This window comes from Perna viridis, chromosome 2, assembly GCF_037379345.1.
Source record: "Perna viridis isolate PV_CMFRI_1.1 ecotype Kerala chromosome 2, ASM3737934v1, whole genome shotgun sequence".
Classification (NCBI taxonomy): Eukaryota; Metazoa; Mollusca; class Bivalvia; order Mytilida; family Mytilidae; genus Perna; species Perna viridis.
This window is the reverse complement of record NC_142446.1, coordinates 43,266,293-43,284,329: the sequence shown is the minus strand read 5'-3', so window position 1 is coordinate 43,284,329 and position 18,037 is coordinate 43,266,293. Positions and strand designations below refer to the sequence as shown.

Sequence of the window (18,037 nt, the reverse complement as noted above, 5' to 3'; positions counted from 1 at the left end):
TTTAAATAAAGTTGGTATTATCCATTCATAATTGAAAATGAATAACTGCTCCCTTTCTACTCTTCAAAATAGAAAACAAAACAGGTATCCACTTCCGGTTCAGAAAAAAGTGAACGCTTGGATTTGTTGTGAAATTGTGTATTTACCGAATATGCCGTGATTTAACAATAAGTCAATGTTTGGATATCGACAGTTAACTTCTTATATCTGTAAGATCTTAACAAAAAACACAAAAAGTCTGGTCAGAGTTTATATCAACGGGAAATGGTCTCTCAAAGTTACTCCAAGCACGTTTTGGGATAGAACAATCATACGCACTTCTAAAAGTTCTATTTTGAAATATATATTTGGTGGAAAGATGGACACTATTTCACTACCCGATTCTCTGACTCCACCTTGTGTTGCTGGTATGAAAAGTTTGGACAAATCTGTTTTCAAAAAGAAGTGCATGATTCCAGGAATAAAAGTACCAAACAAATCTGTTGGTATTGTAACAAAAAAATTAAAATCATCACTTATCAGATTGCCTAAATTGAAAAATGTTGCAGAACTTGAAAATACTGATGCAGATTTCAGTACACACAGACTTGTTCTTCTTGATCCTGTCAAATATGAATCTAGTGTTGACCTAGGCTGTGAAATTGAATCCTTTTTGAAAGAGAATGGTGTTGAAATAAACACTTTTAAGCATTATGATATAGAACTTTGCTATGACAATTGGTCTGTTTCGGAAATAATAAAAGCATTGCTACCTGAATTGAAGACAAACATATCAGGATTTTCAGTTATTGGACATATTGCTCACCTGAACTTGAAAGATGAGGCTTTAGATTTTAAAGATTTAATTGGTAAGCATGAGTATTTGATAATACACTTTTATAAGATTTATTTTTTCGTAATGTACATGTAACTTGTAACCTTAACTATTTTAAACATTTTAACTACTAAGAATGTACATGTAAAGTTTAAGTGTACATTTTGATAAAGATACAGAAGTAGTAAAGATCCTTATTTGACTGTTAACTTCCTGCTATACTGAAATGATGCTCTCAGTGCTTATAAGGTCAAAGGTTAAATTTGTATTGATTACCATTATGAAGACTTCGTCTGGCTAATTGACTAATATGAGATAGAAACTTTAGTTGATGCTCCCATTGTCTTAGAGCTGCTTGGTCTTATCAAATCTTAGACCGTTGTTTATGTGTTTCAATGTCATGAAACCGCAGGTAAGTGCACATGCCATAAAGCCCTTTTTGGTCATCTTGCAGTTTTTTTTTAAACACATAATAGAGCAGGTCCTTAGTTTTAATTTTTTCTATTTTTGGACATAATTACATGTTTATGTATAAATGTAAATCATTTTAGTTTCTTTGAGAGCATTTAAAAATAAGTAGTTATTAAGGATGAGCATGAAATGATAAGCAGTAAAAAGCATCTTGCCAAGTTTGGGTTGCTATTCAGTCTTTTAATTGTTAAAAAAAAAAGCAACAAATATTCTGATGCGACAGCAAGAATTTTGCAGTTGAATTATGGTTAGATTCTATTATACAAAATTAAGTTAGGACTCTTGAAAACATTTTTGTTTGCAAAATTAAGTATTACTCAATGGATCACTGAAGTAGTTTTAATGCAAGATATTCTACAACTAAGGTAGTCTGATTGAATGCCTGAAATTTCATCCTGTGAATAAAGAAATCTTACGAAGATTGAAAATCTATGTATAAAAAATCAAATTCAATTTGTAAGCAAAATCAATTGAGACCACATGGACAAAGTTCAACATTCACATGTATAAAGTCAAGGAATACTAGTAATATATAGTCCCTGATGAAATAATACACCTACATGTATTTCTGGAGTAGAACTACGCTTGCAATTTTGCATATGCCAAAGTTACTAATGGCTAAAAATAATGCTAAAAACATGCTTTATATCAAGAGTGAAACTGGTGTTTATGTATGAAAGTATGTCATGAATTAATGCTATTTTGAAAAATTGATGAATACAACTCATCAGTAGACCTACTGTCAAATTCAAAAATTAAAAAAATGAATCAATGTTTTGCCACCTTTGTTGGCTCCAATTTCTGGAAATTTGCAACAACCATCGGCAGCTGATTATTTTTGTGGCAATAGAAATTTGAAAGCCAGAGCTGCCCTTGGAACAGTTTTGTGGGTTTTTTTTTGCTCCAACCTGTTTATGTTGTTTTAAATTCTACGACTATCAGTATTGGAAACCTATGCAGTATCAAAAATTATAATCACAAATTTCAGAGATATTACATATCAAGCTTTATTGTTCTGTCTGTACATGCACCAATTTTTTTTTGTTTGATCTTCAAACTGGTATCAAGCTACGTAAACAGAGCATTTTATTTTTACAGTGACAACTTTAAATGAATACTAGAACTAGATTGCATTGTAAGTTTGATGTTTATGGTGTTTAATTTGAAGTGATACTGTATTTTCCATTAATGCTTTTTTCAGGTCAAGTTATATTAGATAAAAATCCTACCATCAAAACAGTTGTAAACAAAACCAGTGAAATTGACAATACTTTCCGTAACTTTAAGATGGAACTTCTGGCTGGAGAAGAGACGTATATAACTCAAACAAAAGAGAATGGATTTGTGTTTGAACTTGACTTTTCCAAAGTCTATTGGAATCCACGTTTAGGTAATTATATGTTTTGTGAAAGTTCTACTGGTCCATCAAAAATTTTGAGTGTCCCATGAAATGTAAAACACACATTGAAAACTATGATGTTAAAGAGGTCCATGAATTCAAAACTCTTTCAACATATAGTTTTTTGCAGAACTACATGAATTAAAGAGCCACCACAGTATATAATGCTTAAAGTTAAAAAACGTACTTTCAGTAACGTGTTTGTAAAAGAATCCTCAATATGATATACATGTATTCAGACATCTCTATTTGCATACAATACTTCATAGCCCTTCTTTTTATGTACAGAATTTTATTGATAAATCAATGGAGTACTTTTTAGGTACAGAACATCAAAGAGTTGTCAGTGAAGTACAGAAAGGTGATATTGTTTATGATGTTTTTGCTGGTATTGGACCATTTGCTTGCCCTGCTGCCAAGTCTAGAAAGGCTGAAGTATTTGCTAATGACCTCAACCCGAACTCTTATGAAAGTCTTTGTAGGAATGTTAAATTAAATAAGATTAAAACAGGACTTAAGTGCAGTAATTTGGATGGGAGAGAATTCATAAAAACAATTGTAAAAATGGATATGCTTGAAAAGTGGAAATTGTCTTTTGAAAATGGGAACTCACCAACTTTTAGAGTTGTGATGAATTTACCTGCACTTGCTATAGAATTTACTGATGCATTTATAAATCTTTTTGATGATATTGATGAAAACCTTATACCAAGATCAGAAGAGTTACTTCCTTACATGTATGTGTACTGCTTTACCAAGAGTGAGAAGCCAGAAGAAGATGTAAAACAGAGAATTGAGAATGTAATTGGCACATCGTTACCTAAAGGTCATATGATACGAAATGTCAGGAATGTTGCCCCTAACAAAGACATGATGTGCATTTGTTTTCATATGCCAGCATCAGTCCTGTTTGGTGAAAAGGCTGTATCATGTAAGACTTTTATTTAAAAAATTTCCATATTTTAAATTACTTTTTGAATGATTTTGCTAATAAATTGAATATCAAGTAGCAGATGGTGTGTAACTGTTCTAACAATTATAGCGAATTTGAAAAAGATAGATTTTCACCAATTAAGCTTAGGCAATTTGCTAGACTATCTACCAGATGGGTCGTAACTGGGTTTTACCAAGCCAGTTGTAATACTTATTGGCCATCTAATTATTGTTGATGGTTCATTAAGATTTAGTTGAGGCATGAATTTTCTCCCATGAGCTTGATTAATTTCATAATGGGTTTAAGATGGGTTGAATTTTAAGTACACTTGAAATGTACACCATTTCTAATGTATTAAATTGAAGTTTTGTATATGTTTTCAGAATATATTTGTTTGTTTTTAGGTGATGAAGAAAGCCTAGTAATAAAGAGAAGAAAGATTTCTAGTGATAGTATTGCTACCTTATAAGGAGATTATACATTTTGAATAAATGATTTTAGATTGTATTGTTTTCATTGACATCTATAGATTTAACAATTCCATCACCCCAATCAACCAAAAAAATATGGCTATTAATTTCATTTAAAATCCATGTAGTGATTCGGAAGTAGCACTTATATAAATGTGTTGGAACCGTTAAGTTTGGTTTGTCCCCCTTGCAGGCATCCCGCAATCATAACCTTCCTTCACAGGCTTCTATATTCAATGCTGATAGCCTTCCTTTAAAGTTTCACCCAAATTATTCCAAATGATGATGACAGAAGGGCAGACACAGCTGGTGGACGGACAACTGTATGGCTTTTAATTAGATTGACCATAATAACCCATCGAATATGGGTACATAAAAACTATTAGCAGTGGTATTTGTTTATCTCACAAATAGAATAAGTACTTAATTCTGAAAACTTATTGTTTCAAAACAGTCAATGCACATAACTTGTACATTCTACAAAAAAAAGTTATCACAGTTTCACACCTTTCCTGCAAGATATTCTACAACTAGTCTGATTGAATACCAGAAATTTCATCCCTTTCATTCCTATTTTTCTATGCTAAATTTGAGTTTGATATTAAGGCCTTTCATTTGTTTTTGATAAACTTCATCAAAATGCATGTTCTGTTCTGTTGTAAAGAAACTTTTCCAATCTCCAACTTTACCTGCAAACACAATAATGAAAGCAGATATAAGATATTTAAAGTTGGACAAAATCAAAATATTTTTAACTGTTCTTTTTCATACATGTTGAGATTTCTGAGAGTGGTCTGTTCTCACTATTTAAAAAATAGATTTATAGGGTTTTCTTGTTAATGTTACATTTTTTATCAGTAAGTTCTATTTATTTCTATTACAAAAAATAGCAAAAAACAAAAATTAAACTATTTTTATACACACAAAAAATGAAGTAATTAAATGGCAAAGGACTGCAGTTGTCTTTGTCCATAAAATAGCTTGATTTTTACTCAATTGGTCTAAATGAAATTTTAATACAAGGTTTAATATACCACAAAAAGGGGATTGAAATGAGTTTGGAGGTTATGGTCCAATCCTTTTGGAATTAATGAACACCCACCCCATCCCAAAAAAAAAACAAAAAAAAAAAAGCAACAAAAAAAAAAAACAACAAAACAAAAACACACTAACAAATAATCATTCATTAATAAACCATATTATACTTCATACAAAAATCTTGAATTCTGATTGGGTAATAGGCGATAAGTTATTTTAGTCTATTCCCTGTACATCCTTACTTGCCCCGCCCCCACTGTACAGTGATTGGTGGATCGATAAATCACCCTGACGGCAGCGATATATCACACTCTCGTATCCAGTATAATATAACACATACTACCTGTAGTAGAAGGTGTTACGCATCGTATCACACTCTGTAAATATATCACCCTCGACTTCCTCTTGTGTGATACATTTACCTCCAGTGATACTACAGCGTAACACCCCTACTACATGCATTATGTGTATAATATACTTCATACAAAAATCTTGAATTCTGATTGGGTAATGGGTAATGAATTATTTTATTCCCTGTACATCCTTACTTGTCCCTCCCCCACTGAACAGTGATTGGTGGATCGATATATCACATATATCGCCCTCCTCTAGGATATATCATCCTCAACGTCACGATATATCACACTCGTATTCAGTATAATGATATATCACATACTTCCTGTGGTAGATGGTGTTAAGTATCGTATCACACTCTGTATATATATACATATCACCCTTAACTTCGTCTCGTGTGATACTACAGCGTAACACCCTCTACTACAGGCAGTATGTGTATAATATCACTAAATCAGGAATATGTAATATTAGAAAATGAATTTTTAATATTACAAAATGAATTTCTAATATTAATAAATCTTTTCTAATAATACAAATTCATTTCCTAATATTACAAAATATTACTTTTTGTCCAATATTCAATGACCCTATTGAAAGTAGACCACATTAATTCTGTGTCAGAAACACATTAATCACATAAAAATGAGTGTAGTGCCAGTTTAGGGTCAACATTTACAGTCATATCAATCTGCACCAAGGGAAGCATTTTATTACATTGTCTACATAAGTATTTAAGAACATTTTGAAATGTGTTACTTTTTTAGTGTGATGAAGCAAGCTTTATTATTATAACACCATTACCTTTTCTATACATTCCGTCACTACTATCCCGCCAATCCTCCAAGTCTTGACATTTCTCCGTTTTCATCACATCAAACTTGCATTTCTCTCCAATTTTTTTCACCAGACTTTCATTTGCTTGTATACCAAGATAACTAGCCAACTTTTTTATTTCTTCTATATAATTCTTTAAAACAAAAAGCATTTATACTGATTTTTAAGTCAAAGTAAAATGACTTAATAATAGGAAGGGAGACGACTAACAACATACAAAATAAAAAAAAAAACAACAAAAAAACAAGCGTAGAAGGGTAAACCTACGAACTCAGTGCTTTTATAGAAGTACCCACTGGGTTGATAAGTCTTTTCTGGGACTTTACATTACTAACTATATAAATTGTAGTCTTGGTCTTGCGAATTCGACAGTGAGTAATGTCAGTGGCGGGTCCAAGAGGGAGGGTGCAAAAGGATGGCACCTCTCCTTTTTATCGGTAAATTTGTCATTTTCATGTGTAAATTGTCAAAAAAAAAATTGCAAATAATGTCTTAGCCCCCCTTTTTTCTGATGATACCCGGCTGGCACCCTCCTTTTCAAACTGTCGGGATCCACCCCTGAATTTGTCTAAGAGTCAAGACCTTCCAAATTGTTACAAGGCAGCAGAAGCGGATCGAGGATTTTAGGTTGAGTTGGGGCGTAAAGAGAATTAAAAGCCCAGAGAAGCAAGTCTAAAAATAAAGGAGGGGTAGAATATATGAAAATGGAGATTTCATGCAAAATAAGCTAGTGGGTCGTACGACACACACGTCTTTCAGTGGACCCGCGCCTCGGCAGTCTATAGATCTACAATTTAAGTAAGAATGCGAATTCTTTATTATACCCCCCCCCCCCAGACAAACGAAGTTGGGCGTATATAGATTTCACCCCAGTCTGCTGTCTTTCCGTCCGTCTGTCCGACTACTTTCTTAGCAGCTTGCAGCGTTGTTATACAACATTGTGGGATGTAATGTAACCACATGGAGATGTGCATACTGTTAGGAATATATGTTTGGACAAAAAATGTAGAAATGATGGTTGTTGAGCGTTTTTTTTTTCAGCAAAACTTGGTCTCTTGCATTGTCCGCAATTCCTCCCCAGTAACTTGTAGCATTGTTATGACACTTAACGATGTGTTAGATTACCATATCGAGATGTGCATATTGTCAACAGATATTGTAGAAGTGAAGGCCGTTTGAACTTAGGCATTTTTTTTCGTAACAAAACGTGGTCTGACGTGTTGTCCGCAACTCAGCCTAAACGACTCTGAAGTTTATAATGAATCTCAATAGAATGTTAGAATATTATATTGGGAAATGCGAATTGTCAGGAATCTATGTTTGGGCAAAAACTGTAGAAATTACGGCTATTTGAACTAAAGTATTTTTTAGCACAACTTTGTCTCGTGTGTTGTACCTGACTCCTCCTTAATGACTTACAGGATTGTTATGAAACCTTGTGAGTTGTTAAATTACCATATTCGGGTGTGCATATTGTCAGAAATTTATGTTTAAAGTAAATTTGCAGTTATACTATGTCATTGTGTTGTAAAAAAAAATAGTACTGATTGTGGTTTGGAGTTGGGTGTTTTAGAAATGGAAGCAAAATTTTGTGCCAAAAGTGCTTAGTTAAAATTTAAACAAATACACAACATAAATACAGTAATATATAAATTAATATGGGTTTTATACATTTACGTGAATAAACAGTTGTCTAAATCCGTTACTCATTCATATTTCGCGACATTACAAAAAAAAATTATGAAAACAATATTTCTCAAATAAACTCTAAATATTAGAACATTTCATGGTTGCTGGTAATTCGTTCCAACTTTTAACAGCCGAGAAATGGAAAGATTTTTTTTAATAAAAATTTGTATTAGGTCTAGGTAGAAAAATGCCATTGCTTAATGGAGATCTTAGATAGTACGGTTGACATTGATCTCGCCACAGTAAATGGTCTTACACTAATCCATTAACAATTTTATACATTAATATTTACTCGATCAAGAAATGATACACTGGGTCTATTTACGCGAAGAAACACGAGAGAATGAAACAGAATAATCACAATTTAATATAATGTACCGTATGTAAGTCTTCGTAGTAGATCAAATGTATTGGATAGTCTTCGTTGCTTTCGGTTTTATCATACCAATCCAGTGTATGTTGAAACCACGACTTGTAATCAACTGAAATAATAAAAATGAAAAACTCTATTTCTGTAAAGAAGAACAATTATGTTCATGATACCAAGGAGAATATCGACAAGATCTTTATATCAAAATATTAAAGCCGACTTTGGGGGATAGTACATTTAGAAACCAGGCAGTTCCTATGATATGGATCGATCGCACATGCTAAATTTTATCCCACGGAATTTTTTTTTCCAATGTAATGTTTATATCATGTATGTGTCCAATAGTACATATAAAATGGATTGTTCAGAAAATGATTTCACAATTCCCGAACAAAGCAACAAAATTTTGCATAAAAAAAGAGTTGCATGCCTCCATTTTTCAATGAATTTCAATGCTTTCTATGTATTTTATTTCTCTTTTACTGTTTCAGTTTAATCAATCAAAGTGCTGTTAGCACTGGAGGTTTTTGATACTAGTGAAAATTGTAACATGAAGAAACTTTCAAAGATTACACGATGTAAAATAAGACTGTAATCATACATTTGTGTTTCCCACATTATTTAGAACTTTTTTTTCCAAAATGTAGAAACTCAATGTCAATCTTTACTACTGATTTCTGAAGTATGAACTGTAATCAAAAGTTAAACAGTATCCAATTTCTCTCACGTTTTACAAATTTTGTTCAATTTCACCTTTCCAGCAAATTATTAAAGCTGTCCAAAAGTTAATTGCATTTACCTTCAGAAACTAGTTTAACTGAGTAGTTATCGTACACTGTAATATTAATCAAATAAAATCAGTTTCAGTTTTTAACATAAGATTTTACAAAACTGGACACTTTTTATCAATTTTAATTTTTCCACCAACTTTACGTGGTTGAAACCATTCCTCTTTACTTTCTGTTTATTAAACATGAAATATAAATGATAGGATAAAGATTTTGAATGATAAATGTGCTAAATGGAACATTCTTAGCACATTTAATGTTTCTTGACACATCACTGCAATAACTAAATTCCCTAAATGCTATTTTATTGCTAAACATCTTTCAAGGCCAAAAAACTTGTTATAAAGGAGATACTAAATGGTATAAAATGAACTGAATTTCATTAGAATTGATAGAAAAAGTGTACTGTTAAACTTATTTTATTTTAATGATTCGATGTCAATGTGTTCCTTTCTAAAATTCGGTTTTAAAAGTTTTTTTTACAGGTTAGACTTATCATGAACTAGGATAATAAATTGGACCACGATCGAGCAAAAAAGTCAACTTTTATCTTGGTCCGATTTTGAAAATATTATTTCATTGGCTTCCTTATGAAAATCGCTACTCGCGTTCATATATCCATTTTGGTTTTCAAGTCAAAAAGGGCCAAAGGGGCCAAGCTTCAAAAAATCATTTTGTTGTTGGATTATGCTACATGTATATCGTGTCCATAATGAATTGTAAGTTCCTATTTTTAATTATGTCAAAAACTAATATTCTGTCCACACTTGCCTCAAGTAAACAGAGTTCAAAATGCTGCGGTCGTATCGTGATGCACTCCACGAAGCTCTTTCTCTGTTATTTAACAATATTCGTAGGCGTACGTTTTATTAGTCTAAATTAAGTTTAGTTGAGTTTCGCAACAACTTCATGAAATTATCTTACCATCCCCTATAAGAAATCTCTTCAAGTAGCTTTCCCATGAACCTGAATATTCATACATCAAAATATTTCGATGATGATGAAAATATGAGACAGCGACATCTTTTGGATTTCGTACTGTGTATACTATTTTGCCTTTTCTTTTAATGAAATCCTTCGGTAACATAGAAAAGTAGAGGTGGGAATTCAAAATTCGCGGAGATGGCAAGAAATCGAATTTCTCCTTAGAGATGCACTCGATCATGGTGTCATCTTTTAAACCTTCTACAAACTCCGCTTTCTGTCTGTACAGCATATTTATCATTTCCCAAACCCAATGCGTCCCTAAAAAGTAAATAAAAAATAACGAACTGTACGAAAACTAGTGCATCTAGTGGGAATGATTTTTTGGATTTTGACTTGAGACAAGTAAGAATAAGGAGCTAGAAACAAGTATATTTCTGTATTTTTTAAATTAATTTTTTTTTTCTGAATATTATTTTTTTTTATTTCTGAATAATAACTCGAGTAAAAGGGAATGAATCGCTTTGATATCGTACCATCAGTGCCATACCCCAAAGGAAGGTTCGGATTGATTTTGGAGGTTTCGACTTCAATCATTTAAAGAATAAGGGGCCAAAACGTGACTGCTTCAATTCTGGTCAAATTCTTATTCTGTGTCAAGTATCTAATAAAAATCTTCGGGGTTCGACCTCTGCGGTCGTATTTAGCTGCCTTGCAAAGCATTTAATTATCAAATAGTGGGCCATTTCATTTCAAGTCGCAGCTTAAGCCAATACTTTTTTTTTGTCTGAATGCAAGTTTAATCATCGCTGAAGAAATATACCGTGGACAATCTCGGGACCGTAAAACTGATGGATATGTGTTCTTTCCATTAGACTTCAATATGTATTGTGCTAGCCTTAAGCTTATCAATGTAATATTGCATATGAACAGAAGAGAAATTAAGGGACCGGTCATTATTTATCTGCAGGGGTGGGCCGGCTAAAAAGTAGGAGGTCAAAGAAAAAAGAGCAGTACTTGAAGGGGGTATGTATTTTTTGACTAATTCATGAAGGGGGTTATGGTTTTATCTACACAGATACTTGTGCAATACCTAGAATTTTATATATAATACCCTGTTTAATAAAGCTTTTTATGTTTGGTTCAGTCATTGTCTCTAATTGTTTGTTTCATTTTTTATCTATGCATAGAAAATGACATTGCTTAATTTTTACTTGGGGCCTTTCAGAGCTCACTACTGGGGCCTTTCAGAGCTCACTACTAGATGAGGTTATCCTCATGATTAAGGTCTTGCTGTGACCACTGAAGGTATTAAATTTACCGGTGGTTGTAATGATGGTTTGCATTTGTTGCATTATACCATATTGTTCTTTTTCAATTGCATGAAGTGTTTGTGCACATAGCAAAACACACAAAAAGATATCATTTCTTTTTAAATGAATAAATTGTGTTTTTGTATGAAAAATAATAAATATGAAAAGCCCACAAAATGGTAACACAACAGTTTACAACTCCTTTACAGACAATTGTAAATAATTGAGTAAACTTTAATAATAATATATCAAACATGTACTTAAACAACTAGAATTCCAAGGTTTGCTATTATACATTGCTTTAAGATTTCCTAAATTAATTTTGACTACTTCTGTCCTTATTGCACATGATAGATTTTGATACTTGAGATCAATTATGCAATTTTTTTGTGTGATTTATATTTGAAGTACAATGTATTATAACAACATTTTGATCTGCTTTGAGGTATTGTATGCTAAAATATTTCACCTTTCTGATGCATTTTATTTGGTTACAAATTGTGTCTATGATTTTTTGTGGATGGAAATGAAGAAACATGTATAATTTAATTGAGTTTAGGTTACAGACCACCAATTCAACCAATGAGCATTTGGAACGTAGGCAAAAATAGTCCTACGCAGAAATTACCCCTGTTCCTCATAGTGCTGTGAAAAAAGTTCTCATCTCATTTGAAAAATTTAAACAGTTTCTGAAAGGAAAAACATTTCTGTACATTTTATAGGTGCATTTTGCTTCTTGTGATGTGAAGCCTAATCTCCATAATGATTTCTAAATATACTCCTTTTTTCTTGTGAAAACACTGGGATTTCCCATGCTATTTATAGACACTTCACTTCCGGTGACCAGTACTGCACTGCAAGTCTGCTAACCCCACATGCCATTCTGAGGATTGTGAGCTGACATATGTAGAATCATGCTGATATATAGTCCTCTGCAGGTTAAAGTTAAGGTAAAGTCCAGAGAAGCCATTGAATATTGTGAAATTAGCATAGAAGCCTATGGGAAGTGGAATTAGTGGTTTTTAGCCTATAAAACAAGCTTTTTGATTGGTGTAACCACTCGAAGGAACATTGTCCATTTGGTCAATTTTGAGGTCACGCCCCTTTTATATTTATGTCAAATATACATGTATGTACTCAAGTGGGCGGAGCTTATTTGATTGATGTGATATTTTCCTGCGCCGTTTTTTAATTGTTTCGATTATCAAAATTATGCAAAGATTAACCTGTTTTGGGGCACTTTACGCTAAAACATTGACCGCTTCTCGGCCTTTTAAGCGTAAATTGCCCCAAAACAGGTTATATTGTATAACCTATTCAAATATTGGACACATTCCTTAAATAACATTTGATTGTACTATATGTTTCCTATTCTGTTTTGAATAAATCAATACATACATTGAAATTTCATTAAAAAAAATGCAGGGATGACTTTTTTTGGTACTTGAGAGAGGGGTTGAGAATTTTTCTGTGTTTGGAAAAGCGGGGGGGGGGGTCAGTTATTTTTTTTTTCGGGATCATTTTTCAATTTGCCGGCCCACCCCTGGAGATAAATAATGACTGGTCCCTAATCTATCTATTCTTTTCTCTAATAAAATAACAAAGTAAATCACCATGTGATTACATTAGATAAGGTATAGAACCACTACAGTAAATGTAGAGTATGAATGAAAGAGTCATACCTGACTTGGGATAGTTGCAGATGATAACATCATCATCTCTGGCCTGCCATTCACCCAGAAGGCGAAAATCCCTTTCTTGTGACGAGTATCCAAAGTCTGGTATGTAAAAACCGTTTATATCCAACACTTTCAAATGGTACCCATCCTCGTCTGGTAAATATTTTACAGGCATTTGCTATTGTTTTGCTTTTATTTTCAATTTAGCATGGCTTTTATTTGGATTATGCTATACTTAGTACCAGATCAATAGATCCTTCATAAAATGACGCATGTAGTTATAGCAATTAACAAACCAATTAACTTTTATTATATTAATCACGTGCCAATGTTAATCGATTTTGCGTATAGATTCTTATGTGGTAAGTTGATGTCACACTACACTTCCGTGATGTAGGGCTTAGTAAAGTAGAACAAAAAGTATATATTGCAAATAACAAATCAAAAACTAACCAACAAACTCTAAAGATCTGTAGGAATATCTGACTCTAGATTGTTGTCTTATTATCAAGATTTTGATCTTTAATCATAGAGGGATATTCACTAATTTGCATAATTGGTTGGCAACTAAACAACTAAATTAACAATTTCGTGATTAGAATCCCAATTTACAAAACTTTATAGCGTTGTTAATTTAAATCCAATGTTGGTTCTGTAAAATGTTTCATTTAGATAAGATGTGAATTTACAACTTATTTAATTGAAAAATAAATTTGAAATGATATTTATATGTAAACTTCTATTTTCAAATAAAATTATTTAAAAAAAATATGCTAAAATAGTCTAATTACTGAATATTTATTTAAAAATCACATGGATAAAAAGAGTTGTGTCGGCAGTGTAGGGAACCAAAAGAAGTTTTCAGTTATCTTAAAAAGCGAAAAGTTCTGATGATTTAAACTTAATGCCCCATGCCACTCAATGGATTTTTTGCCGACCAAAACCAAATCACAGGTAAGTGATGACATCACGAAAAACTCTCCTATAAGCACATACAACGTTGTCCATAAATAGACACTCTACACGTTGACGTACTCCCAAACAGAGTGGGAAAACGCTCTCGGACCCACGTAGGGTCTGGGGGAAGGCCAGAGCGTCAACACAGCAGCCCAGTCGCTAGTAGGACATACTCTGACCGAGTTCTTCGTAAAATGAGTTGAACTAAAATCATCTAGACGCTTTATCCAAATCAACACAATGCCATGTATCTTGACCTACTCTTAGAATGCGACGATAGAGACATGGCTGATATGTGCACAGCTTTACATATATCTGGACATATTCTACTGTCCATCTTCCCGCAACTTTTTTTTTATGGTAGACGGATTTTCTGTTTAATGTAAAATGTCATACTGATAAGCTTCAGAGGACACGCGACTGTCCACAAATACGGTGTACCAATTTCCACCAAGAGGACGCGAAATGTATTAATTCGATTAGTCATATTTTTCTGTTTTCATATTTACGGACATGATGTGAGCAACCATGAACTGCGCCGGATGTTTTTCAAGAAAAAGTAACGGAAACAAACCCGATGCACATGGTCCATATTCCTAGATTTTGGTAGAGTCCATGCTGATTATTTGTGTGTTTTCTTTGGGTCCTGCATGTTATATTACATTCCTATCTCTGTTTTATTAGTATGGAATAACTTTGAATTTTACCATGAATTTTCATCCCTGACTTTCAGAAAAAAGTTTGTTTTAAGCAATTTATAAAAGCGCATTTTTCATTATTCATCATTTCAGGTAGGGCGTGAATTTAATCTCCCATCTGTCACGCCCAAAATTTCTGTCAATTGGTAGTTGCAGCTTTTCACAAGGCATTTTGAAAATGCACAGTAAAATATTAAGAACGCCTATATCCATAGATGCTTAAAACGAGGTTTATTCAATGATATGTTGCTGGAAAATATGGTTCTAGCATTTCTTCGATTGGTCCTATTATTTTTTTTAATAAGATATAGTTAACCAGAAGCTATCATGTATAATATCTTGTCAAAAATAACTCTTGTGTATAGTACTTAGCATCAGATTATGTAGGTCACACCAACAAGCTACTCAAGGGTAGGAAGTTAACTCTCATTTCAAGTTATGTCTGGACGGTACAGTAAAGATGGCGAAATATCAAAATACATTTTTAGTGTATGTCACATTATTTGTTTTTGAGTACAATTTTGCAAGATCTAATTTGAGTGACAAAGAGAGCATTACTGAGCAGGTGATTAAAGAACAAGCAATAAACATGGCAGAGGAATTTCTAAAGGATATAGAACTTCGTGAAATTGATGGCAAGGTGTATGATATTGAAGAGCAAGCCGAAGATGAAATAAATCAAAAACAGAATGAGATTTTAAACAATACCAAAAGTTTGAAAGACAAAATAATCGCCGTTAAGCTACAAAACACGGCGAACGATCTCGTTAATTGGACGGACAACCTAATGGACCAAGTTCAAGATGACTTTGATGATTTAATTATTAAAGTTGGAGAAGTGTTTCAGTCATATTTGAATGACAAAAATGACACTTTCAGCTCTTATTTAAACTCCCGTAAAAAAGAAACACAAAGACGATTTGAGAGAGGATTTAATAACGTGTTGACAAATGTTTCTAGCTTAAGACCACAAGGTAGGCAACATATCGCGTTCACTGCGTTCCTATCCAAGAACGCCGACTATGAAAATGTCGTCTGCTTTGACCATGAAATTACTAACATTGGTAATGGATACAACAAATCTAGTGGTTTCTTCACTGCACCGAAAGATGGCGCATACATGTTTATTTCGTCCTTTCTTGTCAACGATGGCTACGTCAACGTCGAGTTGTCTAAAAATGGGGAACCTAAAGGTCGAGGGTATGCTTCGAAAGGTAGATATGAAAGTAGTGGGTTTTTGAGTTCAATTTTGACTCTGGTGCAAGGTGATACGGTTGGAATAAAGATAATTAAAGGACATCGTACAGGTCATCTGAGAGGAGATTACTACTCCTCATTTACTGGAACATTATTACATTGATTGAAGTACATGAACATAATGTAAACAATATTTGAAAGCATGTGAGCTGAAATATGATTTTGTAATTTTCAGGTTGTATGTTAAAGAAAAAATATTTGGCATAGTAGAAATATTTTCTGTAGCTATGTTACAATCGGGCGGAAATTGAATGAATGTATTCAATCTTAAATTTGAATCGACAAATACAGTTTTAGAGAATCAATATGCATACAGCATCTTATAGTAGATTTTTACTGTACCATATAAAAAAGTTTGAATCCTACCAGAAACATTTACATTGGAGTACACAACATACAAAATAAACCCAATACATTTGTTTAGTTTTGAAGTAGTGCGTTAAATAGGCAATTGGTGATAACATGCGGTGGATCCAGGTGGTCGAAACCCCCTTTTGTTTGAAAATTTTATTAATTTCGTGCAAAATTTTGGCAAACGCGAGCAAAACTAGTATGGAGCTCCCACTTTTCAATCTCTTGATCGGCCCCTGGATAACGATAGTAAATGATACCCAGTTCCTCCTTTCTGACTGGCAATGTCCTTGTTGGCATTAGCATTATAATGCAAATCCTTTTACAATTTTAATTCTAAACAAGTGAAAAAAAACATTAGGTTGACTACTTCTCTTCAACGACAATAATAAACAAATAAATAAATAAACAAAAAACAAAAACAAAAAGCAAAAAGCGAAACAAAACAAACCTCCAAAAACAAAACAAAAAATACCCCCCCCCCCAAAAAAAAAAAAAAAAAAAATCTGAACTGCTATTCTTATTCGTGAAACTAGACAGAAAAAAAGCCAAGACAAACAAAATAATAAACAAGAGGCTACCAGGAGCCTGAATTGCTCACCTTGTTGAATTCTGTCTTTCAAGAGCAGTAAATTTAAATAGTTTTCATTTTTTTCCCCTTTCAAGGGCTATAACTCGTACAAGGAATCGTCTGACAACTTCTTTCTCTGAAGACCTTTGTAGTTCTAATAATAAGGATCATTTCAGCTATTGAAAAGGCTAACCCTAACGGTTTTGGGGATATTTGTGAAAAACTACTGTCTGACATACTGAAATATGTTCTATTTTTAGTAACAGCGGCCGTTTTTTGACGGATAAAAAATCCTCACATTAGATCTATGCAGGATACCCCAAGGAACATTCATACCAAGTTTGGTTCCAATTGGTCAAGTAGTGTCAGAGGAGAAGATTTTTGAAAGAAATAACATAAAAAATAGCAAAAAATGTTGAAAAAGGGCAATAACTCCAACATGGCTTAACGGAATTTGACCGCAGATAGATCTCACCATGTTAAACACTTTTATCCATGTCAGAATTTAGCTAAACCTAACGGTTTTGGAGATATATGCGAAAGAACTATTTTCTGACCCCTAAGTTCAAATTTTAGTAACGGCGGCCATGTTTTTCGACTGATCAAAAATCCCCACATCAGTTCTATGCAGGTTTTTATGTCAAACATAAAATAACCAAAATAATGCATACAAAGTAACAAAAGTAAATTTAATCTTGAAGTTTTAAATAATCGTTTAACATAAGCGGACATATTGCTTATAAAAGCTTATTTAAAGAATAATATTTTTAAATCTTTAATTATATTATTACAGGTGCACCGGTAGGGTAAGCGTCTTCTGCTTTTCTAGAATGTAATCCAGGGACAAACACCAGACATGGAAAACAGACATACACAAAGAACATAAAGTAACTAAAATCACACATACAAAGTAACAAAAGCAAATGAGCAACTCGGAGCATGGACCAGGTGCACCGGTAGGGTAAGCGTCCTCTGCTTTTCTAGAAACACCCGCCGAGTTGCTCACAAAAAGTCAAGTCCGGAGTAGACAAACGAGGAAAGGAAAACTATGATCCGTCGAATAAATCAGTTTTCATGGTGCAGATGGATACACCATAACGATCCACGAGTTCATGATGACGAC

At 33.1% G+C, this 18,037-nt stretch overlaps 3 protein-coding genes across 3 annotated transcripts; 2 read left to right on the top strand and 1 right to left on the bottom strand.

The window, feature by feature from the left end:
* Window positions 1-73: 73 nt before the first annotated feature.
* LOC148625211 (tRNA (guanine(37)-N(1))-methyltransferase-like) lies at window positions 74-4,125 on the top strand. Its single transcript, XM_088568578.1, has 4 exons — window positions 74-848; window positions 2,487-2,675; window positions 3,007-3,615; window positions 4,023-4,125. Exons 1-4 carry the CDS (start codon window positions 176-178, stop codon window positions 4,085-4,087), a joined length of 1,536 nt encoding a protein of 511 aa, XP_088424704.1. The 5' UTR covers window positions 74-175; the 3' UTR covers window positions 4,088-4,125.
* LOC148625210 (sulfotransferase 1B1-like) lies at window positions 3,612-13,367 on the bottom strand. The gene is made up of 5 exons (XM_088568582.1): window positions 13,084-13,367; window positions 10,089-10,409; window positions 8,385-8,488; window positions 6,285-6,450; window positions 3,612-4,777 (listed from the first exon to the last, which is right to left on the bottom strand). The coding sequence occupies exons 1-5, from the start codon at window positions 13,253-13,255 to the stop codon at window positions 4,659-4,661; spliced, it is 882 nt and encodes a 293-aa protein (XP_088424708.1). The 5' UTR covers window positions 13,256-13,367; the 3' UTR covers window positions 3,612-4,658.
* Window positions 13,368-15,128: 1,761 nt separating this feature from the next.
* On the top strand, window positions 15,129-16,310 carry LOC148625209 (uncharacterized). Its single transcript, XM_088568577.1, has one exon. It carries the CDS (start codon window positions 15,196-15,198, stop codon window positions 16,093-16,095), a length of 900 nt encoding a protein of 299 aa, XP_088424703.1. The 5' UTR covers window positions 15,129-15,195; the 3' UTR covers window positions 16,096-16,310.
* The last annotated feature ends 1,727 nt before the right edge of the window (window positions 16,311-18,037 follow it).